This window comes from Mauremys reevesii, linkage group 5 (assembly GCF_016161935.1).
Source record: "Mauremys reevesii isolate NIE-2019 linkage group 5, ASM1616193v1, whole genome shotgun sequence".
NCBI classification, from domain to species: Eukaryota; Metazoa; Chordata; order Testudines; family Geoemydidae; genus Mauremys; species Mauremys reevesii.
In genome coordinates this window covers 87755898-87783419 of record NC_052627.1, presented here as the reverse complement: position 1 = coordinate 87783419, position 27522 = coordinate 87755898, and the positions used below count along the sequence as shown (strand labels likewise).

The following is a 27522-nucleotide window of genomic DNA, read 5'->3' as shown; positions in this document are numbered from 1 at the left end:
GGTGACTAGCTGACTTCCAGTGCCACTTTCCAACAAATCATCTGATATAAAAGATAAGTGATATGCAGTATTTGCTATTTAATTTTACATATCAGCCAAAACCAGAAACCTCATTTTATATAGACAATTAACTGTTTCTTTCAGTAAGATCCCAATCATGCAAACACTTACACACCAGCCTTCATACAGGTAGTGCCACACCCAGCTGCAGTTACATGCAGGCTCTCTGTCCAGCCCCTGCAATGAACCAACAATGGAAAGGCTACAGCTAAGGCAACTCCCCAGGCACGCACCCCCTCTGGAGTATAAACGCAAAAATTATACCATCTTGTGCTGCACAGGGAGCTATACAGAGTAAGCTCATAAAGTTCGCCCCCTCCCTCAGTGTGGAGAGGAATATGCAATAGTCTTTGCCCCTTGAGCTAAGATTCCCACACATTTCACTCCAACTCGCTGGTTTAGATAAAGCAAAAACAAGTTTATTAACTACAAAATATAGATTTAAGGGATAGCAAATAGATCAAAGCAGATTACCTAGCAAATAAAAAACACAAACTAAACCAAACATACTAGGTAGATTGGATATGAATTAGCAGATTCTCACTGTACGAGATGATACAAGCAGGCTGCAGATTCTTAAGGGGCAAGCTGCACTTGCTTGGTTCCCAAACCAGTCTGTGGAAAAATACTGACATCCCAAGATGGAGTCCACAGACATGTGATCTGGTCACATGTTATTGTAGAGAGTCATAGCAGCCATTAATTGGAGACTGTCTGTAGCATTCTCAGGAAGGTTCCCCAGGTGGGAGATAAACTTCTCCTAAGGCCTATTGTTCTTTCCTAATGGCCCATTGCCCTGAGTGGACTCTTCCCCACCCACTATCTAGATTGAAAGCATCTTGTCTAGTGGGCATTATCCAGGTGTAACTACATTTGAAATACAGATACATAGTCAATATTCATAACTTCAGATAAAAATGAAATATGCATACAAATAGGATAATCATATTCAGCAAATCATAACTTTTCCAATTATACCTCACATGATTTATCTTGCATAAAATGCATCATAATTATGCTATAACCATATCATAATAATATCACTATGAAAAACATGGTGTGCATTATCACTGTGGGGAAACAGTATCTATTATACATTTTTTACAGAGTGTCAAATACTTTTTCATTTTTAACTTCCATCACTTGTGGTACCCTCTTAAAAATTTAAAGTTAATATTTCCTGATTAATTCTGCCTCTTTCTATTTGGCAGACTTATTGGAGTTCCCCATCCCTTTTTTTGAGCATAAGTGAACACAAATATTTTCTTTTTGTTCACATAATTTTCTGTGAATCAACTTTGATGCTAACCTAGTTTGGGGAACACAGTTTAACATCCACACTTTCTTCAGTTCTGAAGCAACTGTGATGCTGGATGGGAAGGACTCTGAGTTCCTACAGAGTATTCTTTCACAAGTGTTGGACTGTTGGGTCTTGCGGAAATGCTCAGGGTCCAAATGACCATCATATTTGGGGGCAGAGACCTTGGGGGTTTTTCGCCTTCCTCTGCTATATGCAGGGGCGGCTCTATGTATTTTGCCTCCCCAAGCATGGCAGTCAGGCTGCTTTCGGTGGCATGCCTGCGGGAGGTCTGCCGGTCCCGCACCTTTGGCATACCCGCTACCGAATTGCCGCAGAAGCTGTGGGACTGGCGGACCTCCCACAGGCATGCCACTGAAGGCAGCCTGACTGCACCCTCATGGCGATCGGCAGGCCGCCCCCCGTGGCTTGTCGCCCCAGGCACGCACTTGGTGCTCTGGTGCCTGGAGTTGCCCCTGGCTATATGGGGCCCAGGTCACTTGCAGGTTTCAACTAGAATAAATGGTGAATTCTCTGTAACTTTAAGTCTTTAAAGAGGACTTCAGTAATTCAGCCAGAAATTATGGGTATATTACAGGAGTGGGTGAGTGAGGTTTTGTGGCTTGCAATGTGCAGGAGGTCAGACGAGATTATCATGATGGTCCCTTCTGGTGTTAAAGTCTATGAACAGTAGATCCTATATAAACCATGGCTATTGTTTACAGTTTCTTTGTAAGAGAGTGAGATATTTAACATATATTTAGTTAGAATTCAGAGGACAATTTTCCCCAGAGTCTAACAATTTTTCAGCATATTTTCAGTATGTTACTTAAATGCATATTAATTAATGCTTTTGATTAAATGTAACAATTTAAATAATTGGGTGGCTTTTTAAAAAGTGTTCAGCATTGGCCTACCTCTACTTCCACTGAAGTCAGTTGTTTTACCATTGAGTTCAGCACTGGCCTAATTGAGTGCTTTTGAAAATCTTTCTCATAGTAAATATTAAGAACTGGATTGTAACCCTACAATTCAGCATCAGTATAGGATAATTCATAGCTGTATTGCCCCAGGAGCAAGGTCACAGGAGCAGAATCACAATCGGGTTTCTGCTTCCCCTTTGTTCCAAGGGAACAATCTGCAGCCATCTTTTTGCTAGCCCTCCTGACCAACATTTCCAAATTAATGCCAGAGAGATATGGGGTGCAAGGCCCTGGAGACGGGGTTTGGCTCCCAGGGTGGGAGGCCCCTGAATGCCACTGTATACTTTTCTTCTAATCATGCACATCTTTAGAAATACTATTGCCAATAGATAAGGTGGGATCTTTAATATGACTATGGCTACTACATTAAATCTGTATTTTGTAAAAATAATTACGCTCTGGATTCACCGATTCTTCCCACCAACTAAGAGCTAAAGTTTTACCAAATTAAATCTATATATGGTTGTTAATTTCAATTTATTTTAATCCTTTACTATTACTCTAATGCTGTTTTTGCAAACATATGGCGGAGGGAAATCTTTATATTGAACTTTCATTACAAAACGCACAGCTTTTTTGGGATCTGGATGGGAGGACTACGAAAATTAGCTCTTTTCTGAGAGCATCAGAGTCCCCAGAGAATTTCTGGTTTGAAGTCTGGAGTGGGGAAGACGGACTCGACGACAGAGGAAATACCCCAAACCTGTTCTAGAATCTCCCAAACCTCAAGAGAACATCAAGTCCAGCCCCCTCTACTGATGAAGGACCAAGTAAACCTTGTTTGTCCAAGCTCTTTTTCAAAACCTCAGTGATGGAGATTCCAAACTCCCTCAGAAGCCTATTCCAGATTTTAATTACTCTTGTAGTTAGAAGGTTTTTCAGAATATCTAACCTAGATCTCTCTTGCAGCAGATTAAGCCCATTGCTTCTTGTTCTACCGTAGCTGAACATGAAGAACAATTGATCATTGTCCTCTTAATAACAGCCCTTAACATATTTGAAGACTATCAGGTTCCCCCCAACTCAGTCTTCTTTTCTCAAGACTAAACAGGCCTTTTGTTCAAACTTTCCTCAGAGGTCAGGTTTACTAAACCTTTATCATTTTTGTTGCTCTCCTTGGGACACTCTCCAATTTGTCTACATCTTTCCCAATATGTTGGCTCATATTCAGTTTGTGATCCATTATAACCCCAGATCCTTTTCAGCAGTACTATGATATAGCCAATTAGTTCTTATTTTGTAGTTGTGCATCTGATTTTTTTTCTGCCTAAGCATAGTATTTTGTACTTTTCTTTATTGAATTGCATCTTGTTGATTTCAGGCCAGTTCTACAATTTGTCACAGTTGTTTTGAATTCTAATCCTGTCTTCCAGAGAGCTAGCAACCCCTCACAGCTTGATGTCATCCACAAATTTTATAATCATATTCTCCATGCCATTATCCAAGTTATTAATGAAAATATTGAATAGTACCAGACCCAGGACTGACCACAATATATCCCCCACCCCACCCCCCGTTTGACAGAAAACCAATGATAACTACTCTTTCAACCATTTTTGCATCCACTTAATAGCAATTTCATCTAGACTTCATTTCCCTAGTTTGCTTATGAAAATGTCATGTGGGATTGCGTTAAAAGCCCTACTAAAAATCAAGATATATCGTGGCTATTGGTATTGCTTCCCACCGAACCACTAGACCAGTGAACCTTTCAAAGAAGGAAATTAGGGTTTTTTTGGCATGTTTTGTTCTTGAGAAATGCATGCTGGTTATTCCTTATAATTTTACTATCCACTATGTGCTTACAAACTGATTCTTCAATCATTTGTTCCAGTATCTTTCCAGGTATTGAAGTTAGGGTGATTGGACTATAGTTTCCCAGGTCTTCTTTGTTCTTCTTTTTAAATATATGTACTAAGTTGCCCTTCTTCAGCCCTCTAGGACCTCACCCATTCTCCATGAATTCTCTAAGATAATTGCTATCAGTTCCAAGATTGCTTCAGCTAGTTCCTTAAGTATCTGACAATGAATTTCATAAGTAGAGCCCTGCAAATCTGTCGATATCTGCTTCATATCCATGGACCATTTTTGTGGATAGTGGATCAGATGTGGATACAACCACACAGGGCTCTACTCACCAGCTTCCAGCTCGGGCAGCCTGGAGGGTGCAGCACGCTCGGGGCCGGCAGCAGCAGCCAGTGGCTGGGGCTGGGCGGCAGGTTGGAATCGGGGCTGTCCAGCAGCCGCTCGTCACACTGATTCCTATCCAGCAGCTCAGGCCCCTCAGGCAGTGCCAGTGTCCCCATCAGGGCATGGCCTGGCAGCACTGACTGGGCTCCCAATCCCAGGTCTGGCCCGACGGCTCCTGGGCAGCAGGGCCCAGCCCCGGCCATGGGATTTGGAGTGGGCAGTGCCCCACCGCCCCACCCCTCCACCCCACTGTGATGCAACATGCACTGCTGCTGCTGTGTGCTGTCACTTGCGAGCCCCTGGGAGCAGCATGTGATGCGAAGCCCCTTCCCTCCAGCATCTCCTTCACGCTGCCTCTTCCCTGCAAAACCTTGCCACCCACTCCTTCCCTTCCCTCCCCTCATCGCTAGCCCTTGTGAGATGGCTTGCGTATGCGGATATAGGTAAAAGATGGCTAGTGCAGGGGTCGGCAAACTACAGTCCTCGGGCCGGATCCGGCCCACAAGCCATTTTAAGCCAGCCCTCGAGCTCCCGCTGGGGAGCAGGATTTAGGACTTGCCCTGCTCCGGTGCTCCAGCTGGGGCACAGGGTTGGGGGCTGCTCCACGTGGCTCCCAGAAGTAGCGACATGGGCTGTCTCCAGCTCCTACACACTCCAATGGCCCCACCCCAGTGGCCCCCTCTGGTGCTCCAATGGGAGCTGTAGGGGTGGTTCCTGCAGATGAGGCTGCGCCTCTGCATAGGAGTCGGAGAAGGGACATGCTGCTGCTTCCGGGAGCACTTGAGGTAAGTGCCGCTCGGAGCCTGCACTCCTGAGCCTCTCTCCATGATTGCCCCAGCCCTGATTCCCCTCCTGCCCTCCGAACCCCTCAGTCTCAGCCCAGAGAACCCTCCTACACCCCTTCCACCTGCAGGTCCCCCTTTCCCTCTCCCTCCGGTGCTCCTGCCAGGGAAATGGGATTGGGGCACTGGGCTTGCCCCGCTCTGCCCGCCTGATGCTCCAGCCGGGGAGCCGGGTCATGGGCAGAGTGGCTTGGGGCACTGGGGCACCGCAGTTGGTCAGGGCCTCTGGTTGCTAATCTGCCAATGCTTAGAATCATTAATTCTACCATTTCATGATCACTTTCACCTAAACTGCCTTCCACTTTCAAATTCCCAACCAATTCCTCCCTATTGGTCAAAATCAAATCTAGAACAGCCTCTACCATAGTAGCTTTCTCCACCTTCTGAAATAAAAAAAAAATAGTCCATGTTTCCACTTTTTGTACAATTCCTTTTTGATTTTCAGGTCATTAAAAAGCTCCTGATGGAGCTTTATTGGCTTCTTACTATTCTTCCTGTCTTTCCTTCACATCAGAACAGTTGGTAGTTGTGTGTTTAATATTGTCTTCTTGAAAAACTGCCAGTTCTCCTGAACTCCTTTTTCCCTTAGATTTTCTTCCCCTGGAACTTACCTACTAGTTCTCTGAGTTTGTTAAAGTCTGCCTTTTTGTTGCCCATTGTCCTTATTCTGCTGCTCTCACTCCTTCTTTTTCTCAGAATCATGCAGTCTATCATTTCATGACCAATTTCACCCCAAATTGTTTTCAACTTCAGATTCGCAACCAATTCCTCCCTCTTGGTAAGAATCGAAACTAAAATGGCTGTCCCCCTGGCTTCCTCCCCTTTCTAAAACAGAAACTTGTCGCCAATGTATTCCAAGAACTTATTAGAAATTGTGTGTTTAGTTTTGTTTCTTTTCCAACAGATGTCTAGATAGTTCAAGTCCCCCATTACTACTGGTCTTGTTGTGGATATTTCTGTTATTTGTTCTAGAAATGCCTCATCCGCCTCCTTTCTCTGATTTGGTGGCCTATGGTAGACCCCTAACATGAAGTCACCCCTATTTTTTCTCCTTTTACCCAAAGACTTTTAACTGGTCTGATTTTCACCTCCTTCTGAACCTCAGAACAAGCGTATATATTTTTGATCTGTAATGCAACATCTATATCCTTTTTTTCCTGCCATTCCTTCCTGGACAAGCCATGCCCCTCTGTACCAATATTCCAGTTATGAGATTTAACCCAAAAGGACCATATCTCAGTGTCCCAATGAACTGAGATCCCAGCCCATCAATGTCCCTCTGCACCCAGCTCAACCTGCCACCCATAAGACCCAGCAATGAGCCCCCTGAAGCGGAAGGCATCAGGTACCTCCACTCCTTCCTCCCCCACATGCTCTGCTCTCCACAGCTACTCTCCTCTGAGGGTGTCCCTGCCCAGCCCAAGTCTTTCACACATGCACAGAAACTCCCTCCACTAGGCCACACTCTCCACTTTTGCCTCATGCAATAGCAATTCAGCATCATTCTAGTTTCATGTGCCAAGAGCAAATAGACCTGCTCAGTGCTGAGTAGTGTGATCCAAGATGGCAGCACCCGTCATCTTCCATTCCAGCGACAGCTGAAGCTCTTGCTCCAGTGAGCAAGTGAGGTTCTCTTCCTGTGATGCCCCACCCCACTCCATCTCAGCCCTGGCCCTGCTGGATCACCTGCCCCAAGCTTCTTCACCTGAACTGCAGGAGATAACATTATTAAATCATGAGTCAGGAGGTTTTTGGTTATATATGGGACTTTCTTTGATGTGACAGGAAACTTGGTCAGTCTGTTGCTAGCCCAAATTATTTCCCTTTCTGTGATGAATCTGGTGCACAAGCCAGTGCACTGGTGGGGATGGAGTCAATTCCCAGTCTTCCCTACTCAGTCCCCATAAACTCTGTGGGATGGGGAGTAGCTGCCTGACAGTGGCCTCTCTTCTCTTCTGCCTGTGAAGGCTGTGGTGATGGAGGTAGCTCATGCAAGGCATAAGGAGGCTCCTTACACTCCCTTACTCTTCTACACAGGTGCACATGAGGGCCCATGACCGACCCCTAAAAGAGAAGAAGCATGACTCTGAAGTTAAGGCACAGAACTGGGAACTGAGATCTTGGTTCTAATACCCAATTCTGACATTAACTTGGTTTGTGACAAGTCAATTATCTTCTCTGAGCTTCAGTATACTCTATCTGTAAAATGGGGATAGTAATACAGGGACGTTGTGAGGCTTACTTCATTAATATCTTTAAGCACTTTGAGATCCCTGGCCTGAAGGAACCTATATATGTGCATTTTTAATTCAAGTGGAACAAAATCAAATAAAATAATAATGATTTATAACAGATTGTATAAAATGTACAGCTTTTTACTTTACTTTTTTAAATGCTTCCCACCTTCCTAACTGATATGAAGTTCTGCCCTTTGACTATATGATAAGTACATAGTTAATTCTAGTATCAGAGGGGTAGCCGTGTTAGTCTGGATCTGTAAAAGCAGCAAAGAGTCTTGTGGCACCTTATAGACTAACAGACATTTTGGAGCATGAGCTTTCGTGGGTGAATACCCACTTCGTCGGATGCATGTAGTGGAAATCTCCAGGGGCAGGTATATATATGCAAGCAAGAAGCAGGCTAGAGATAATGAGGATAGTTCAATCAGGGAGGATGAGGCCCTCTTCTAGCAGCTGAGATGTGAAAACCAAGGGAGGAGAAACTGGTTTTGTAGTTGGCAAGCCATTCACAGTCTTTGTTTAATAGGGGAGAGATAGCTCAGTGGTTTGAGCATTGGCCTACTAAACCCAGGGTTGTGAGTTCAATCCTTGAGGAGGCCACTTAGGGATCTGGGGCAAAAATTGGTCCTGCTAGTGAAGGCAGGGGGCTGGACTTGATGACCTTTTGAGGTCCCTTCCAGTTCTAGGAGATTGGTATATCTCCAATTATTACCTTTTTTTTATTACCTTAATCCTGAGCTGATGGTGTCAAATTTGCAGATGAACTGAAGCTCAGCAGTTTCTCTTTGAAGTCTGGTCCTGAAGTTTTTTTGCTGCAGGATGGCCACCTTAAGTTCTGCTATTGTGTGGCCAGGGAGGTTGAAGTGTTCTCCTACAGGTTTTTGTATATTGCCATTCCTAATATCTGATTTGTGTCCATTTATCCTTTTCCGTAGAGACTGTCCAGTCTGGCCGATATACAGAGCAGAGGGGCATTGCTGGCATATGATGGCGTATATTACATTGGTGGACGTGCAGGTGAATGAACCGGTGATGGTGTGGCTGATCTAGTTAGGTCCTGTGATGGTGTCGCTGGTGTAGATATGTGGGCAGAGTTGGCATTGAGGTTTGTTGCATGGATTGGTTCCTGAGCTAGAGTTACTATGGTGCGGTGTGCAGTTACTGGTGAGAATATGCTTCAGGTTGGCAGGTTGTCTGTGGGTGAGGACTGGCCTGCCACCCAAAGCCTGTGAAAGTGTGGGATCATTGTCCAGGATGGGTTGTAGATCCCTGATGATGCATTAGAGGGGTTTTAGCTGGGGACTGTATGTGATAGCCAGTGGAGTCCTGTTGGTTTCTTTCTTGGGTTTGTCGTGCAGTAGGAGGCTTCTGGGTACACGTCTGGCTCTGTTGATCTGTTTCCTTATTTCCTCATGCGGGTATTGTAGTTTTGAGAATGCTTGATGGACATTTTCCAGGTGTTGGTCTCTGTCTGAAGGATTAGAGCAGATACGGTTGTACCTCTGCTTGGCTGTAGACAATGGATCGTGTGGTGTGTCCAGGATGGAAGCTGGAGGCATGAAGGTAGGCATAGCAGTCAGTAGGTTTTTGATATAGGGTGGTGTTAATGTGACCATCACTTATTTGCACCGTGCTGTCTAGGAAGTGGACCTCCCGTGTAGACTGGTCCAGGCTGAGGTTGATGGTGGGGTGGAAGCTGTTGAAATCATGGTGGAATTTTTCCAGAGTCTCCTTCCCATGGGTCCAGATGATGAAGATGTCATCAATGTAGTGTAGGTAGAGAAGGGGCGTGAGTGGACGAGAGCTGAGGAAGCGTTGTTCCAGGTCGGCCATAAAAATGTTGGCATATTGTGGGGCCATGCGGGTGCCCATAGCGGTGCCACTGATCTGGAGATATATATTGTCATCAAATTTGAAATAGTTGTGTGTGACGATAAAGGCACAGAGCTCAGCAACCAGTTGTGTTGTGGCATCATCAGGGACACTGTTCCTGACAGCTTGTATTCCATCAGTGTGTAGGATGTTTGTGTAGAGAGCCTCTACATCCATGGTGGCTAGGATGGTGTTTTCTGGAAGGTCACCAATGCATTGTAGTTTCCTCAGGAAATCAGTGATGTCACGGAGATAGCTGGGAGTGCTGGTGGCATAGGGTCTGAGTAGAGAGTCCACATATCCAGACAGTCCTTCAGTGAGAGTGCCAATGCCCGAGATGATGGGGCATCCAGGATTTCTGGGTTTGTGGATCTTGGGTAGTAGATAAAATAACCCTGGTCGGGGCTCTAAGGATATGTTGATTTGTTCCGGTGTTAGTGTAGGGAGTGTCCTGAGTAGATGGTGCAGTTTCTTAGTGTATTCCTCAGTGGGATCTGAGGGAAGTGGCCTGTAGAATTTGGTATTGGAGAGTTGTCTGGCAGCCTCCTTTTGGTAGTCAGACCTGTTCTTGATGACAACAGCACCTCCTTTATCAGCCTCTTTGATTATGTCGTCAGGGTGGTTTCTGAGGATGGCATTGCATTCTGCACAACTTAGGTTATGAGGCAAGCGATGTTGTTTTTCCACAATTTCTGCCTGTGCACGTCGGCGGAAGCATTCTATGTATAGGTCCAGACTGTAATTTCGACCCTCAGGAGGAGTCCATGTGGAGTTCTTCTTCTTGTGCTGTTGGTGGGAGGGTAACTGTGTATCAGTGGGCTGTTCAGTGTTATCCTGAAAGTATTCTTTGAGTCGGAGATGGCGAAAGTAGGCTTCCAGATCGCCGCAGAACTGTATCATGTTAGTGGAGGTGGCAGGGCAGAAAGAGAGTCCCCGAGATAGGACAGACTTTTCTTCTGGGCTGAGTGTGTGGTTGGATAGATTGACGATATTGCTGGGTGGGTTAGGGGTACCACAGTTGTGGCCCCATGTGGCAGGTAGGAGTTTAGACAGCTACCTGTCTTAAACAAAGACTGTGAATGGCTTGCCAACTACAAAACCAGTTTCTCCTCTCTTGGTTTTCACACCTCAGCTGCTAGAAGAGGGCCTCATCCTCCCTGATTGAACTAATCTCGTTATCTCTAGCCTGCTTCTTGCTTGCATATATATACCTGCCCCTGGAAATTTCCACTACATGCATCCGGCAAAGTGGGTATTCACCCACGAAAGCTCATGCTCCAAAACATCTGTTAGTCTATAAGGTGCCACAAGACTCTTTGCTGCTTTTAGTTAATTCTAGGGTCTAAGATGTATGTTATATACAAGGCTCATTTTAACATGAATCTTCGTTATAAGGCTACCCTTGAAAGTTCTCTAAGTCAATCTGATTCTAGATCATATGTGATCCACTGAAATCCATTACAAGATTTCTCCTTATATTAGCTATCTAGCTGTATGCAACTTTATAGAGAAGGAGCACTGTATTTTAAATACAATTTATAAAACGATGTTGATACTTTCAGCATCTACATGCCATTGGGATAATCTAAGCAAAGTATTGTGTGTCTCATACATTTATGAGCTAATTTGCCCACCACTCAAGCTTGAAAAAACCCTCTCTAATAGCCAGTAACTAAGGCAGTTGTTACATGTGATTTAAGTCAAGTCTTTTTTGGACTGTCTATTATTCTATAGTTCATAATATTTTCTAGAATACTCACAAACTCTGTACTTTATAAGCAGAAGGACATGTGGTCTGGGTGGGCAAATTTCCATCATTAAGACTGTAGTCAATCAAAAAGGATTAAACACTTAATAATAAATACTTCAGGACATTCCTCTTTGAAGATACGTACGGGTAGCTAAATTTCTGACCAATGATTTTCTGCATTATGCTGGAAACTGATTAGCTGTAACTCTAGCTAAATTTGTATATAATGCTCAAAGATATTTAATGCACTGGGATGAACTGTTCGTATCTTTCAATCATTGTACTGTTATATCTATCACTCTGACTAAATAAGCTTGTATTGTATGTGAAATAATGCAATTAAAACCTGTTTGACATGTAATTTGTTTGATAAGAGTATAATCCATCCCTAAGTGTATGATCAGATCAAAAAGGAGGAAAGGTAAGACAAATGAGAATTTTCCATTTAAATTCCTTCAGACTTAACAATGATAAAAAAATGCGTGGGGGCCTGATCTAAGGCTCATTTAAATGAGTGGAAAGACGCCTATTTATTTCATTGGGCTTTAGATGAGGCCCCAAATAATAGGACACTGTATTGTCAGGCTGATATGGTGGCACTGTGAAAACTCTTGTGTTCTGAGATGTAGGAGACTATCACTCTCTGGTTAGTAGAACACAATTATGCCATTGAGATACAGAATCAGATAAATTATAAATGGAAAAGACCTGACAGATCATCTAGCCCACTTTTCTACTAATGCAGAACTGTTCCCTAGAGTACCTTTTCTGGTGCTTTAGACATACAATGTAGTTTAAAATGTGACAGCTGAGGCTTCCACTAATTCCTGGTGAGACTATTCCAGAATCTAATAGGCAGAGAGACAGCAGTGACAGACACTTGCAGTAGGAATCTCTCAGAGTCACTGATCTTCAGAAAGGCATTTGTACCATTCTTATAAAAGGCTTTTAGTGGTGAGAGAGGATAGAAAGGAGTTTAAAGGAGAAAAACATTGCTTCCCAAAATGAGAAGAGAGTTAATGCTTGGATCACATTTGGACAACCCTTTGAACATAGGAATTGCCATACCCAAGATCCATCATGTCCAGTCTCTGATACTAGTACCAGCTGCTTTAGAGGAAAATATAAGACTTCCACAGTAGTAGGAATATGTAAAACAAGAGACAGTTGGCAAGAGAGAATCACTCAGATGCATGGGAGGTAAAGAGGAAGAAAGGATTCTGCCACAAAATGTATTTTTTTTTTGGTCATGAGAAATGTTCTTTTTTAATGTTTAAACTAATATTAGAACTGAGACTACATGGGAATGCCCATGTAACATTCATATATATCATATTTTATCTCTCCTCTGTCTGTCCATGCATTAATCATAGATTTCCTATCGACCTTAACACATACAAACTTTAAATATCAACAAGAAGCTTATATTGGGCCTGATCTTCAAATGATATAAATTGGTTTAAGTCCATTGAAGTCAGTGACACTATGCTAATTTACACCATGTAAGAATCTTCTTACTATATTTTAGAAAGGGTTATCTTAAGGGAAACTGTCAAATAAAAGTTTTGCCACTGATTTCTGTGGAAACAGCGTGGGGATCCAAGTGTTTGTTTTAAATTTGACACAGTTTATAATACACTTTCGGGACTAGAAACAACATTTCCCATTGCCAATTTAGTCCTTTTCCATTCAGCAAATATTGATTTCCATTCTGTGCGTGCCTGCCTGTATTATTTTCATGGAACAAAACCCAGGAATTTAAAGTACATTAATTAAAAAAATAATGTGGTGTACCAGAATAGATTTGAGTGCTGTTAAGCCAGCAAAGACAATACAAATAACTGGGCCAAATTCTGCTCCCAGTAACATGGATGCAACTTATTTTGGTAGGTCTAATATAATTAGAGGCTATTGTGTTTTTCCTTTCATGACCAAGCAATGGAGTGGCAGCCATAAAAGACAAGCAAACAAAACTACATATTTAGAATCGAGAAGACTTTTCCCATCTGGCTTTATGGTCATATAGGTCAAATGTAGGGTCTTAAAACCTCAATTAATTTATCTCTTTCATTACACACTGAAAATACCAGCATCCAAAGTGCTAATGTATTGTCTATTTTAAGTACCACTTTGCATCCCATATACTCAAGCAGCATCCCTCCACATGAGAAACTGCTCTAGCTATAACAGGGATCTTATGAGATTGCAAATGGGAGAGGAGGTGGTCTCTGTATTCCTGAAACACTACAGATAGAGTGGTCAAAGTACAACATGTAAACACAGTGAAAATCATAATGATTTCAGACTGGTACTGGAATTGTCAACGTAACTTCACCATTATGTAAATCAACAGAATTCATTCCCTTTGGACAAAATCCTTTCCTCAGCTTTGGTGAGTGAAAAGGATGCTACAGCTCATGCTGTGTCATTGCCTAACAAAGTCCCCTTTTCCCCTTTGGCTAGCCACACAGAAGACCAGATGTGAATTCTCCTTAAGGATTGGACTCCTCAGGATTTCAGGGTTCCCGTCCTAGGGGATATCGGGGCGGGGGGGGGAGAGGGGACAGAAGATGGACCAGAAGGGAGTGGGGTTCCCTTCCCCTTTAGTCCTTAAAAAAAAGATTTGTAGGAAACCCTCAAAGTTGAACCTCATGGCTCCTCCCATATTCCTTCCCCTCCAGAGAGAGTGCAATCTGACCCATGAACATGGAATAATTCCCACCCATTCTCTTGGTGTGTTTATTGTTCAGTAATGGCAGTGCAGGATAATGTCAGTTAGATAAGACATTGAAAATAAATGCATTAGCCAATGTATTTAAAGTTTTAATTCCCTCTCTTCCCATTAACTTTTCAAACATGTTATAGCATGATGCTAGTGATTCTACAGTTTGTGCAGGAAAAATTCTAGCAGAGGTTATAATTTCAACTCCTTGGTTTTTATATAAAATGTTTTTTGGATGAAAATTTTCAAGTCAGTAGAAGAAGGATTTTCCTAGAAATTTTGAAGGGAACTAAGTTAGCATTTAACTTAAAGACAGAAAATAATTAGGTGAGATATTCCTTTCATGTTCAAAATGTTTGTATTTTTTGCTCTCTGGTAACTAAACTGTCTTTGTTTTTTAAATTAAACTAATATGGAGTTGCACCAGCTATTCCATAGTTCAGGTTGCCACTGAGTTTCCATGGTAAGCCCGATATTGCCATTCTCCACTTTAATATCCATAAAGGAACAGTAAGCTAAAATCTGATAGTGTGGGTCTTGGACTGAGGTAGAATATTTCTACCACATTTGAAGTGAATCGGACAATGGAAGAGTCCAAGTTGCCCTCACCAATCTTATTTCAGGTCCTTGTTCCCGTTGCACATGAGATTAGATTTATGTCATCCCACTTACCCTCCCAGTATGGCCCAGAGCTCTCCCCTTACTACTCTTCTTCCTGTCATCTGGATACTCCACCTCTATACATTTTCACAATATAAATTAAAGACCTCCTCATATCTTCTCCCAACCTTAACTGAAGGTTATACTGTGCCATTAAAGAACATAATGTCACAAGGGGCTGAGTTAAAATTGGTATAGCAAGATGTAATGGTCCCTCAGTCCACCTACAGAATGAGAACATGGGTAGAGAGGTAAACCTGTTGTGCATGCCTTAAAAGTGCTGTTGTTTTGTTTTTGTGGCAATAGCATTACAAGTCTGAAGTTAGAAAAACTGGGAATTTAAAAAAACGATTATTTGAGTAATATACTGCTGAAGCTGCATGCAAATTCTATGCAATCTTTTACAGGCACTTTGTCCAGTCTGTTATAGATCCTACCAGAGACAGTTATATTTTGTGGTTAGAGTGAGAAATTATCAGATTGTAAATTTTCTTTTAACCTAGCCCCTCATGAATGATACATTATAGAAGATGTACACAGTACATTGTTTTATGAGTTACAAACACAAGATATATCCACCTAGAAGCATATCCCTTGATACTGTTTCAGTCAATTAACAAAACAGTATACGAATGATGAGGTTGTAGTTTTACAATGTGGATTTTTAAGTTAAAGTCTACATGTATTGACAATTAGACCATCATAAGAATAAGTCTCGAGGTACTTATCAAAGCTTAGCACAAAATATTTATGGGTCATAGTCTCATCATATATTGCTGTAGCTGGACCTTTTGTGCAATGATAGAAGTAATGGATTATTTAAAACTATTCACTGCCAGTAACTTGGAAGAATCTCAGTCACATCTCAGCTCTTCATGAATAAGAGACTTGCAGAGCTGTGAGAATATGGTTCTATGTCCACTGGAAGTAGGACAAGAAATAATGGTCTTAATCTGCAGCAAGGGAGACTCAAGTTAGATATAAAGAAAAACTTTCTAACTCTCACTCTCAGGGTAGTTAAACTCTGGATTAAGCTTCCAAGGGAGGTTGTGGAACCCCCTATCACTGGAGGTTTTTAAGAACAGGCTGGACAAACACCTGTCGGGGATGTTCTAGGTTTACGTGGTTCTGCCTCAGCACAGGGGGCTGGATTTGATGACCTCTTGAGGTCCCTTCCAGCCCTATATGTCTATGATTCTATGAGAATTTATGCAACCAATGCTAAATATGAATGAGGTTTATTGACCACAAAGAGACGGTCACTCACAGTACAGACCAAATTGCAATCACCTCATCAAAAGTGATGGGAGTTGCATACAAAAGTCTGAGGCAGAATTTGGACTACGGATGTAAGGGTGCAACAGTTTTCTGTTAATGGTTAAAATCTGCCCAGGGTCCCAGCTGCTGCCCCGCTTGCCCGGAGTTCCTCTGGGCTGCTGGCCCCATGCCCGAGGTCCCGCTGCTGCCCTGCTGCCGCCCAGCATCCCAGTGCACCTGGGGCCCATCCCAGCTGGGGTGCCGGCTGCCAGGATCCGTCCTGGCTGCCAGCCCTGTGGCTGGTGTCCCGGCTGCCACCCGGCATCCCGGCGCGCCCATAGTCCCTCTGGGCTGCCAGACCCACAGCCGGGGTCCATCCCAGCTGCTGGGACCCTGGACACACTGGTATGCCAGGCAGCACCAGAGCCCCAGATGCAGCGGCGGCAGCAGTGGGCATCCCTGGGTGCAGTGGCAGCAGCGGAGCCCCGCCTAAAACATAACACCCCTCTACACCCCTAGTTTCCCAGGTAAACATTTAACAATTACACGGTTAGTGTTTTTAAATGTTATTTACATCCCTAATTTAGACATCATTTCTCACTATATCACTGTGATCCTATCAGATCTAATTATACATGCTTGAGTTGAGTCTGTCTTTGAAAGGTCAAAATCCAAATCCCAGATGTTGAAGGTGTTAGTGATTCTGTGTCACATTTCTCCCTTAATTAGTACTGGTGCTAGAGTACACTGAGCTGCTGAAGATGCCTTCTGATTAGATGTAAAGCCAAAGTCCTGAACACTTATGGTTATTAAAGTTTCTATGGTATTCTTTGCAAATGAAGGGGTTTTAATTCTGAAGTACTGAATAAATTCCAAATCAGGTAATTCCCTTGCAGCTTTAATGGGATATGGACATCTTCTTCACTTCCTATCCTAAACTGTTGTGTAGAGTTACAAAGTACTGATAAATAACTTCTGCTTTCAACCCCATGTGCAATGTGAACCTTGTGCTCCTTGCCTAGCTGAAACTGGGGTTCTGGGGCTGTAAAGTGATTTGAGGTCCTTATGTGAAAGGTGATAGAAGTGTATTATTTACTTTGTGTTTCATGGCAATTTTCAACTTAAAAACCTATGTCATTCTGTACATTATAAGGATTGTATTAACCCAATTTTCGGATCCACTGTACAGAGAAGTTGTGCAATATGTCTTTCACATGCAACTTACTTAACACTAGTTTATAACAGCACAGGCTAATTAGTTTTAAAAGAAGAGGCAGAAGTAGTACATCCTGTACTTAAAACTGTGCCAAAAGGTCAGTGGCTGTAGAGCAGTAGAAAAGGATCCAGAGTTGACCAGATACTGCTGTTTTTAACCACTCGGTGTTGTTTAGTTTTACATTTCATCATTTAACAATTGTATTTAAGTTTAGTTGTTCAAACTTTCACCTTGCTTCTGAGGAAAGCTCACCGATAGAGAGAGAGAGAGAGAAGTGATACTCAAGCCCCGTTGTACTCTCAAATTTCACTTACAATACCAGCTTAGCTGGATGTTTTACTTAAGTGACCAGCATAACGTTTCTTAGCCATCTCCGTCATGAAGCCAGCTGAAACAAACATCATACACTTCAATATGCAATCAACTTTGCTTTTGTTGCATCCTACATTACATCCCTCATTGATATTTTGTCTGTTTGCCTGCAAACTCTTTGGGGCAGGGACTTTATCTCCATATTTGCGGGTAAAGCAGCTAGTACACAGAGAGTGCTGCATAAAGAACAAGGTTAATAACCACAGGTTTCAGAGTGTTAGTCTGTATCAGCAAAAACAATGAGGAGTCCTTGTTGCACCTTAGAAACTAACAAATTTATTTGGCCATAAGCTTTTGTGGGCTAAAACCCACTTCATCAGATGCATGGAGTGAAAAACACAGTAAGCAATGTGTGTGTGTGTATATATATATAATGTTACAGCACATGCAAAGATGGGAGTTGCCTTACCAAGTGGGGGTGTCAGTGCTGACAAGGCCAATTCAATCAAGGTGGAAGTGGCCTATTCTCAACAGTTGACAAGAAGGGGTAAATATCAACAGAGGGAAAATTACTTTTGTTAATAATATTTCACTTGCCATTTGGACTCAGAGTTAACCCGCCAGTGAGATGAAGGGGGCAATTCTCCCGTCTTAGGGTGATGACATCAGGCTGAATGTAGGCTCAGGACATGGCAGGCACACCAGTATCACCTGCCAAAGGTCTTCAAGCCAGCAAAGGGACTAGAAAGTTAATTTTTAAAACGTAAATACTGTAAAAAGCAGTGGTGCTGCTAACATGTACCCTGGGGTCCGGGCTCAGGCCTGTTGATCCTGTTGCCCCAGTTTAGTTCCTCCGCCCTACTCAGAATTTCACCCCCTGCCCCACGCTACCACCCACAGTCCCAGATCAGCTGTGGCCGCCCCTTCACTCCATCCTCTGCCCAGGTGACCCAATAGGAGCCACGCCCCCTGCTGCCTGCCTGGGCTCCTATTGGCTCGCCCCATCGCCCTCCCCAGTCCCTTGCCGAGCGCCGCGAGGATAGTGCTGGCCGGGCTGTTGCTCCGCCCCGCCGAGAGGGGTCGCTCTGTTGAGCGAGCGTCCCCCTTGTGGACTGCGGTGTTTCCGGGCCGCCCCCGTCACGTGTCAGGAAGAGGAAGCCGCCGCGGTTCCCTGTTGCGCGGCAGCGGCCGGGTTTTTGCGGGCGGCGGCGGCGGCTGCGGAGTCCGATGGGCCGGAGGCGGAGCCGGAGCCGCTGCACCCTAAGGAGGAGACACGCCCCAGCCTTTGCGCCGGCCTGCCGGGCCCCGCGGTAAGGGGGGTTGGCCCCGGTAACCCCGCTCTGCACCGAGACCAGGCAGCCCCCGCCCCGTGTGCGGTGCCCGGTCCCCGTCCCCGTCCCGGCGGCGTCGCGCCTGGCTCTCTGGTCCGGAGGGGCGGCCCCGGCGCGCTGTGTAGTGACCCCGCCATGGCTCCCCTCTCCCTGACCGCCAGGCTCCCGGCCCGGCCATCAGCGGCGTTTAGTGTCTCCCCCGCCTCGGGCCTGTCACGGCGGTGACAGGCACTGACCCCGGCCGGGCCCCGCGAGCAGAGGCTGGCGCTGCCTGCCGGCCCCTCGCCGCTGTTACAGGTGTCCCCTGGCGCTGAACGGGGTCGAGGGCCGCGGTCCCCGTTGGGCCAGTCTGACAGCGCGCTGCACAGTCCGCCTCGCACCTTCCACACCAACAAGGACAAATATGTAAGGAAATGGTGGTAAAGCCAGCGGGGCTCGGGGGCCGCAGCGTACCCGACGTGGGTTAATGTCTAAAGTGGACTGGTTTTATTATTGCCCGTGTTTCTCTGAGTGGATTTCCCAGTTAACGGGAGACAGGACGTTACTACTCATGTTGCAGTCTCGGGAGGGGACTCGGTCTGCGCTGGGGATAGGGCAGAGGCCGCTTCTGCTGCCTGCTCAGTGCCAGGTACAGGATATTCACTATGGGAGTTCAGCATAGGTATTTGTCATGGTAGGGCATAAGTTAAAAGCCAGGAATAGGCTATTAATTATACATTGCATATACTCTTCTGCATATATCACAGAAGACATTCCTTGTTCCTGGGAAGGCATTCTAGTTAAATGGGCTATTAGTAACTTTCTCAAGGCAGGGACTGTCTCTCCTAGTGTATGCATACTGTCAGGGCTCAGTAAATAGACTTGCCTGACACCCACTCTGCTTATTGAAGGTTTTCCTTGAAGCTTTCATTGTTGTTTCATTCTAGTTATTTTAGGAAGGCTTTATCAGACTCTGGATTGGTCTCAGTTTCAGAGGAATCTTAGGAGATTAAAAAAACTTGGTTTATTTAATGTAGCAAAATGAAGGCTGAATGGGGATATGACTGTTCTGTCTAAATATATTGGGGGAGACATCAGGTAGGAGAAGAGCTATTTAAGCTAAGGGACAATGATGAAGCAAGGACATATAGGTATAAACTGGCCATGAATAAATTTAGTTTGGAAAGTAGAATAAGGTTTCTAACCATCAGAAGAGTGAGGTTCTGGGACAGCCTCCCAATAGGAGTAATGGGGGCAAACAGCCTAACTAGTTTTAAGATGGAGCTTGATAAATTTATGAACAGGAGTATATGATGGGGTTGTAATAGCAGAGGACTGGATTCAGTGACCTGGGAAGGAGGTCCCTTCCAGTGCTATATTCCTAACTCCTCTCAAAGCTTGTTACTGAGCCAAAAATGCTTTATGTCCTGTTCTCTCATACTTCATTTTAGGCTTTGTCATATGCACTGTCTCAGAAGAGCACAGCTGTCTTGTTGGTACATATATGGAGATGAGATCTCTGATGTAACTGAGTCCTCCTGGCCCACTGATGGCTTTGAAGATTGGGACCAAGGCCTTGAACTAGTAATAGAAGGTGGACTGTAAAGCCTGTAGAAAGATTGGTGTACAGAGTTTGTGCTCACCATTGGCCCATCTGACTGTAGAGAGAGGCTACAACATTCTGCACAATTTGGAGAGTCTGTTACTTCCACTTCTAGCCCCAGATACAGAGTGGCATTAATAATTTACTCCTGGGGGCATTCTGTTCCAAAAAATTAAAAATTCTGCATATTTTATTTGTCAAAATAACACAATATAATCATGCTGGTTTCAATTATTTTGGTAATTTATTTAAATTACAATACAATGGATGGAGAATGGGAGTGGAGAACACTGCAGGAAATCCCCAAACCTCCTTTGTCTAATAGTAATGTATCTAGGCTTGACTCTTTTTCTAGTTATTAGTCAACACATATATGCAACCATATGCTCAGTGTTACATCATAGGCAACTGAAGAGCAAGTGAGGGCTGGGGAATCAAACTCACAATTTATATTGGCTATGGACGATCTCCAGAAAAGTCAGTAGCAAACAGTTCATGGAGCATATTTTGATAGGAAATGTTTTCAGTCCAAAAATTTAGACTACTTCTAATCACTGACATACCATAAGCATTTATAAGCCATACTGTCCTTTACAATACGACTCCTTTACCCCATTCTGGCAATGTAAAGGAGCCTTGAAACTTTTACACCTGTTTTATACTCCTGGGGGTTTCACAAAGACAATGGGAACAGTTCACTAAGAACAATTCACTATGTAGGCAGGCTGCTACGGGTTTGGCTACACTTGCAGATGTGCAGCGCTGGGAGTTACAGCTGTCTTCGTACAGCTGTGTAGGGAAAGCGCTGCAGTGTGGCCACACTGACAGCTACCAGCGCTGCAGTGTGGCCACATTTGCAGCGCTGTTGGGAGTGGTGCATTATGGGCAGCTATCCCACAGAGCACCTCGTCCCATTTTGGCGCCGTGGGTTGTGGGAAGGGGGCGGAGGGTGCGGGTCATTCTGCTTCCTGTCCCAATGCCCCGTGATGCATCGCTTCACATCCCAGCAATCCCTGTTTTTCCGTCCACCTTTGGCGCCATCTTGACTCTCTCAACGGTTTCTGTGGGAAATGGAGCCCGAACTGCTGAGGAGTATGCTGACGAGTCTCGCCAGCACATCACTTTTGGCAGTTGAGCTATTCCTTAAGATACAAAGTGATGAGGAGTCTGACGATGATAGCGAGTCGCCTGACGCGTATGACACTAAATTGCTTCTGGCATTCACGGAAATGCTCAGCACTGTGGAACGTCGCTTTTGGGCTCGGGAAACAAGCACTGAGTGGTGGGATCACATCGTCATACACGTCTGGGATGATGAGCAGTGGCTGCAGAACTTTCGGATGAGAAAAGCCACTTTCATGGGACTTTGTGCTGAGCTCGCCCCCACCCTGTGGCACAAGGACACGAAATTGAGAGCTGCCCTGCCGGTGGAGAAGCTGGTGGCTATTGCAGTCTGGAAGCTGGCAACTCCAGACAGCTACCGATCGGTCGGGAACCAGTTTGGAGTGGGAAAGTCGACCATTGGAATCGTGTTGATGCAAGTTTGCAGGGCCATTAATCGCATCCTGCTAAGAAGAACCGTGACTCTGGGGAACGTGCAGGACATTGTGGATGGCTTTGCACAAATGGGTTTCCCTAACTGTAGTGGGGCGATAGATGGGACGCATATTCCTATTCTGGCACCACCCCATCTAGCATCCGAGTACGTTAATCGGAAGGGGTATTTCTCTATGGTTCTCCAGGCGCTTGTGGATCACTGTGGGCATTTCATTGACATTAACACAGGCTGGCCTAGAAAGGTGCATGATGCACGCATCTTTCGGAACAGTGGCCTGTTCAGGAAGCTGCAGGCAGGGACTTTTTTCCCAGACCGGAAGATCACAGTAGGGGACGTTGAAATGCCCATTGTGATCCTTGGAGACCCCGCTTACCTGTTAATGCCGTGGCTCATGAAACTGTGTACAGGGAAGCTTGACAGGAGCAAGGACCGGTTCAACTACAGGCTGAGCCGGTGCCGAATGACTGTGGAGTGTGATTTTGGCCGTTTAAAGGGGCGCTGTCGATCTCTGTATGGGAAGCTAGACTTGGGGGAAAGCAGCATCCCCGCGGTTATATCCGTGTGCTGTACCCTCCATAATATTTGTGAAGGGAAGGGTGAAAGATTCAGTCAGGCATGGACCTCTGAGGTTCAGTGCCTGGAGGCTGAATTTGCACAGCCAGAGAGCAGGGCTACTAGAGAGGCCCAGCACAGGGCTGCAAGGATTAGGGATGCCTTGAGGGAGGAATTTGAGGCTGAAAACCAACCGTAATGTTTGGTGCCTTGTACGGGAGTGAAGTGCAGTGGTTACAATGTTAGTAAGAATCTGTGTTTCCTACGCTGATTTGCAGTGCCTGTTTCTTTCCTGGGCTAAGCTATCTTTGACTTTCTGCAATAATAAAGACTGTTTTCAAAGCCAAGAATTCATTTATTGAAAAGAAAATAACTTTACTGACAGACACCCAACATTTTGGGAACCTAAAAGGGCAGGGGGGTGGGGTGGGATGGGGAAGTGTGCAGTCACAGGTTTGAATATGTCCTGGCTGGAGTGCTGTGCAATGACTGCTGCACTTCAGGATGCCTATACTGCATGGTGATGGGGGTTGAGTGCAGAGGGTAAGGGTCGTAGTTCTCAGGGCTGGTTGGTGAACGTACAGGTGTTGGAGGCAGCTGGTGGTGGTAAGAACCTGGATGCTGGGGAAGGGGGATTTGAGCTGACATTGGGGCACAAGGGAAAGAGCTTTGGGACGGGGGGGAGGGGCGGTGCGGTAGTGCTCTGCCTGCATGGCTACGAGTGCCTCGATAGAGTCTGCTTAGCGCGCCAGGAAGCTTATCAGCTGCTTTGTGCTTTTCTTCCTGGCCGCTGAGTTTTTCTGGCGGATCCTGCTTTCCCTTTCCCTCCAGTCCTGCACTTTTTTATTCTCTCTGGCAGAGTGATCCATAACTGCTTGCAGCAGGTCTTCTTTGCTTTTTCGCAGCTTCTTCCGGAGGTTTTGGAGCCTTTGAGCTGTTGATAACACAGGCAGCCGAGAATTCAGGGTTGCTTGTGGAAAGGCAAAAAAGAATACACTTAACAGAGGCAGCATTGTTTATATCTCAGACAATTATTCCCACACAGTGAAGGAGTAACATTCTTCACAATAGCATAATTTTCCCATACCAAAGAGAGCGCACAGAACCCACAGGAGCCCCAAAATGGTGAGTAAGGGGGACTGATTGCTTCAGGGCTGTACTGGGGTTTCTGTGCATTGGGAAAAGCAAACAGCTGCAGGGGGCACCTACACTGAACACTCTCCCAACATTTTCCACAGGAGTTGATCCTGGAAGATATCTCGCTGCTGCGGGTCACCTGGGAAGAGCGGGAGCGTCTTCTACAGCAATGCAGATTCTGCCCTGGCCCCTGTGCAGCTTTCCTGTGTGCAGCAATGGTCCCCCCACCCCTCGCGGCACAGTGGCGTGGACGCGTTAGCCTGACTGGGACAAGGACCATGATGGCTCTCCCAATAAACTTGTGCAAGCGCATTGCCCACGCTCTGGCTGAAACTTTTGAAGAGATTACCGAGGCCGATTACCGCGACGTGATAGACCACATCAGTGCGCTGTTCCACTAGGCATGCATGCATGCAGCCCTAACCCTCCCTCCTCTCCTGAAAAATTTCCATCCTGAAAATAAAAAACCGCTTACCGGAAACCCAGTCCTCTATTTGTCCTCCACCAAGTACCGGCTGTTGCGACTGGCTACCTTCCTCCTGGCTTGAGAAGAGCTCCTGGCTGCATGCCTCCAGGGACTCCGGGGTGTCTTCCCCCCAACCCAGTACCCTCACTCTGTTTCCTCTTCCCCCCCATCTCCCCCCGCACTCTATTCCCCAGGCCGATGTGGAGTACAGCCAGCACTGCAGACAGGGAGATACAGCGCTGTATGTGCCTTGCAAGTGTGGACGGTGAGTGAGTTGCAGCGCTGTAAAACTACCACCAGCGCTGCAACTCTCCAGTGTAGCCAAGCCCTACATTCTGCCCTGCCTGAGGGGACAGAGACTGCCCCACGCCTACTTCCTTAAAAACAACCCAAAGCCCTGCCCCTCCATGATGAGTGTGCATGAGAGGGACAGTTCTTTCTCTGTCACACACAAGACTGCCCAGCCCCCCTCCCCGGTGGTGATTTGTGTCTCAACTAGCTTCTCCAGGTGCCCAAACTGACCTGCCTGTGCTGCTAGGGAGGGGGACATGACCACTCTCAAGGCTTCCCTTTGCTTCCCCATCAGAAGTCATTTTTCTGCAGGGAAGTAAAGAAATCTACGGGGACATGAATTCTGCACACACGCAGTGATGCAGAATTCCCCCAGGAGTAATCATTCTGGAAGTGATAAACTTGTGGATTCTTGTGGTCAAATCCTTGTCCATAAGGAAAGGCTCCGATTTCTGAGCTTGATGAAGGTGGATTATTTTGTTACTGGGCATCTAGGTCTAGTGAAGAGTCTAGCAGGACTCAAGATTTTGCACCACTTTGTTGCTATTACATCAGCTAGAAGGCTCAGAAAACTAACAAGCTGTCATCACTAACCCTCATACAATATTCCATAGAGATAAGGTGGTGTGGAGACCTCATCCCAAATCTGACACAATTTTAGGAATACTCTATTAATCTTTTTCTTTCTAAAATCTCATTCTTCTCCATGGGGGGGGGGGGGGGGGAACCTCCCCACACTTTGGAAGTTTCAAGGGCCTTGTTACGTTTTGATAGAACAAAGCCCTTTAGACAGATATTTTTGCTGCCATAAGTAGCATTTCAAAGGGGCAGGCCATTTTTTCCAAGAGAATACCTAAATGGATTACCCAGTATATTTCAATCATGTGTTTGTAGGAAGAGGTGTACCAGCAATCAAAGAGCACAGGCTGCCTTCTCTGCATGCTTTAGAAATATTCCCCATATCTGAGATCAGCAAGACTGCTCTGTGAAGTAATCCCCTTTTGTTAAATCCTATGCCCTTGACCTGGCTGTAAAATCAGATGCCAAATATGGTAGGGGTATATTTACAATCACTGTTTAGTAGTAGTTAGGAATCTTCAATCCCACTGTTCAAATTGGGGCACTGTTTATTACTTTCACGATAAATACTCGAAGAAGAGAGAATGGTTACTGACCTTTTGTAATGGCTACAGTTCTTTGGGATCTTTTCATTCATAAGTCATTCTCCATCCCCACTTTTTTGGCACCCCCTTTACCTGGGATTCTGAATTAGTGAGGGAACTGAGGGACAGTTGAGGCAGCTCTGCCTTTATGCCCTTGGTAGGTGGGGGAACAAGGACATGCATAGTGCAGACATGGCTCAATGGGCAGCACTGTTCAAAGATTCTGATATATGCATGAGGCGCTCACAGATATAGAGGGGATCCACGTAGTTGACAACCTCTTGAACCACAGTTACTATCAAGAAAATACCGGTAACTGTTCTTTTCGGTATTTAACCAGTTCATAAATGTGCTTGAACATTGTATTGTACTCAGCATGACTTTTATAAACTTGTTTTTCAGCTGAGAGAAAATGACTGCAATCAAGCATGCCTTACAGAGGGATATTTTCACTCCAAATGATGAACGTTTATTGAGCATTGTGAATGTGTGCAAAGCAGGCAAAAAGAAGAGAAATTGCTTTTTGTGTGCTACAGGTATGTATGTTGATTGAGAGACACAGCAAAGTATTTCTTTTCATTGTCTTTGAGTATTTTTTTACTTTAAATATAACTCTTCATTTTACTATACTTAATTTCTTTAAGTGGCAACTGCTTTTCATGTCTCAGCCTGTTCCTTTCCTATATAGAGAACATGTACTTCCATTTATTATAAATGGATGGAATCAGTTATGGTATAGAGTGAAAATAAATTAGTCATGTTTTCATAACAAAAAAGCTTTACTGTTAAAGCCGTGCTGGACCCTGCTCCAGGTATGTTCTTAAAAGGAGGGCTTGTCAAGCCAGCCAGTGACGTGAGGGTTTAGGGTTTAATTCCCCGCTGTGGTTTAGAGGCAGGTAAGAATAGCATTACTGACGGGGAGTTATTTAAGTGCAGCATAGCTGTTTAGGCTCAACACCTTAAATAATGTTGGTTACTTTCAAAGGGAAGGGAGAGAGGCTGGATGTACTGATTAGAAGCTGGGGCAGGGAGCTCCAGGGAAATGTGAGTGCTCTCTTTTTGTGCTTTGTACTTTTGGTCCTTTGTTTCTGAGTTTAGTTGCAGGCCTTCCAAGCAGTAGAGACTTTTGGCAAATTAGTGTAAATATGGCCTAACTCAGAACCCTTGCAAACAAAAACCCAATCCCCCCCATTTTACCCCTCCTCCCGCCCCATAATAACCCTAACCAGAGAGGGCAATTTTATATTCAAACCTGATTCTCCAGTGATTTATTTATTTATTAACTCTGTGTTCCGCCCCAATCCTGCGATAATGTAACTGGATACTGATTGGGCTACAGCAGGGGTAGGCAACCTATGACACGTGTGCCAAAGCTGGCATGCAAGCAGATTTTCAGTGGCACTCACACTGCCTGGGTCCTGGCCACCGGTCTGGGGGGGCTCTGCATTTTAGTTATATATTATAGACCTATAGAAAGAGACTACAGTAACTCCTTGCTTAATGTTGTAGTTATGTTCCTGAAAAATGAGACAGTAAGCGAAACGATGTTAAATGAATCCATATTCCCCATAAGAATTAATGTAAAAGGGGTGTGGGTGTTAGGTTCCAGGGAAATTTTTTTCACCAGACCAAAAAATATATATACACACAGTATAAGTTTTAAACAAACAATTTAGTACTGTACACAGCAATGATGATTGTGAAGCTTGATTGAGGTGGTGAAGTCAGAGGGTGGGATATTTCTCAGGGAATGCCTTACTGCTAAATGATGAACTAGTATTCGGCTGAGCCCTCAAGGGTTAACATGTTGTTAATGCGGCCTCCCGCTCTACAAGGCAGCACGAATGGAGGGAGAGGAGACAGCATGGCAGACAGAGACACACACCCTGTGTGTGGGTGAGAGAGAGATGTGCATTGCCCCTTTTAAGTATAGTGACCCCACTCTAAGTACATTGCCTTTAAAAAAAAAAAAAAATCAGGAAGTTGAGACAGCAGCTGCGGCCAGCAAGCTCTCTCCGTCCTGAGCCCCGTCCTGTCCCCA

At 44.9% G+C, this 27522-nt stretch overlaps 1 protein-coding gene across 5 annotated transcripts in view; it reads left to right on the top strand.

Annotated features, from left to right (window-relative positions):
• The first annotated feature begins 18540 nt into the window (after nucleotides 1-18540).
• The window catches only part of EXOC1 (exocyst complex component 1), a 65728-nt gene continuing 56746 nt past the window's right edge, over nucleotides 18541-27522 (top strand). For 2 of the 5 annotated variants that reach the window (XM_039539770.1, XM_039539767.1), the window contains exons 1-2: nucleotides 18541-18711; nucleotides 25884-26017. In XM_039539770.1, the coding sequence (XP_039395704.1) occupies nucleotides 25894-26017 (124 nt within the window). In that variant the 5' untranslated portion in view covers nucleotides 18541-18711; nucleotides 25884-25893. Of the gene's footprint in view, nucleotides 18712-19118; nucleotides 19138-25883; nucleotides 26018-27522 lie in introns of those variants that run through there. The other 3 variants (XM_039539772.1, XM_039539771.1, XM_039539768.1) reach the window with 2 other exon arrangements.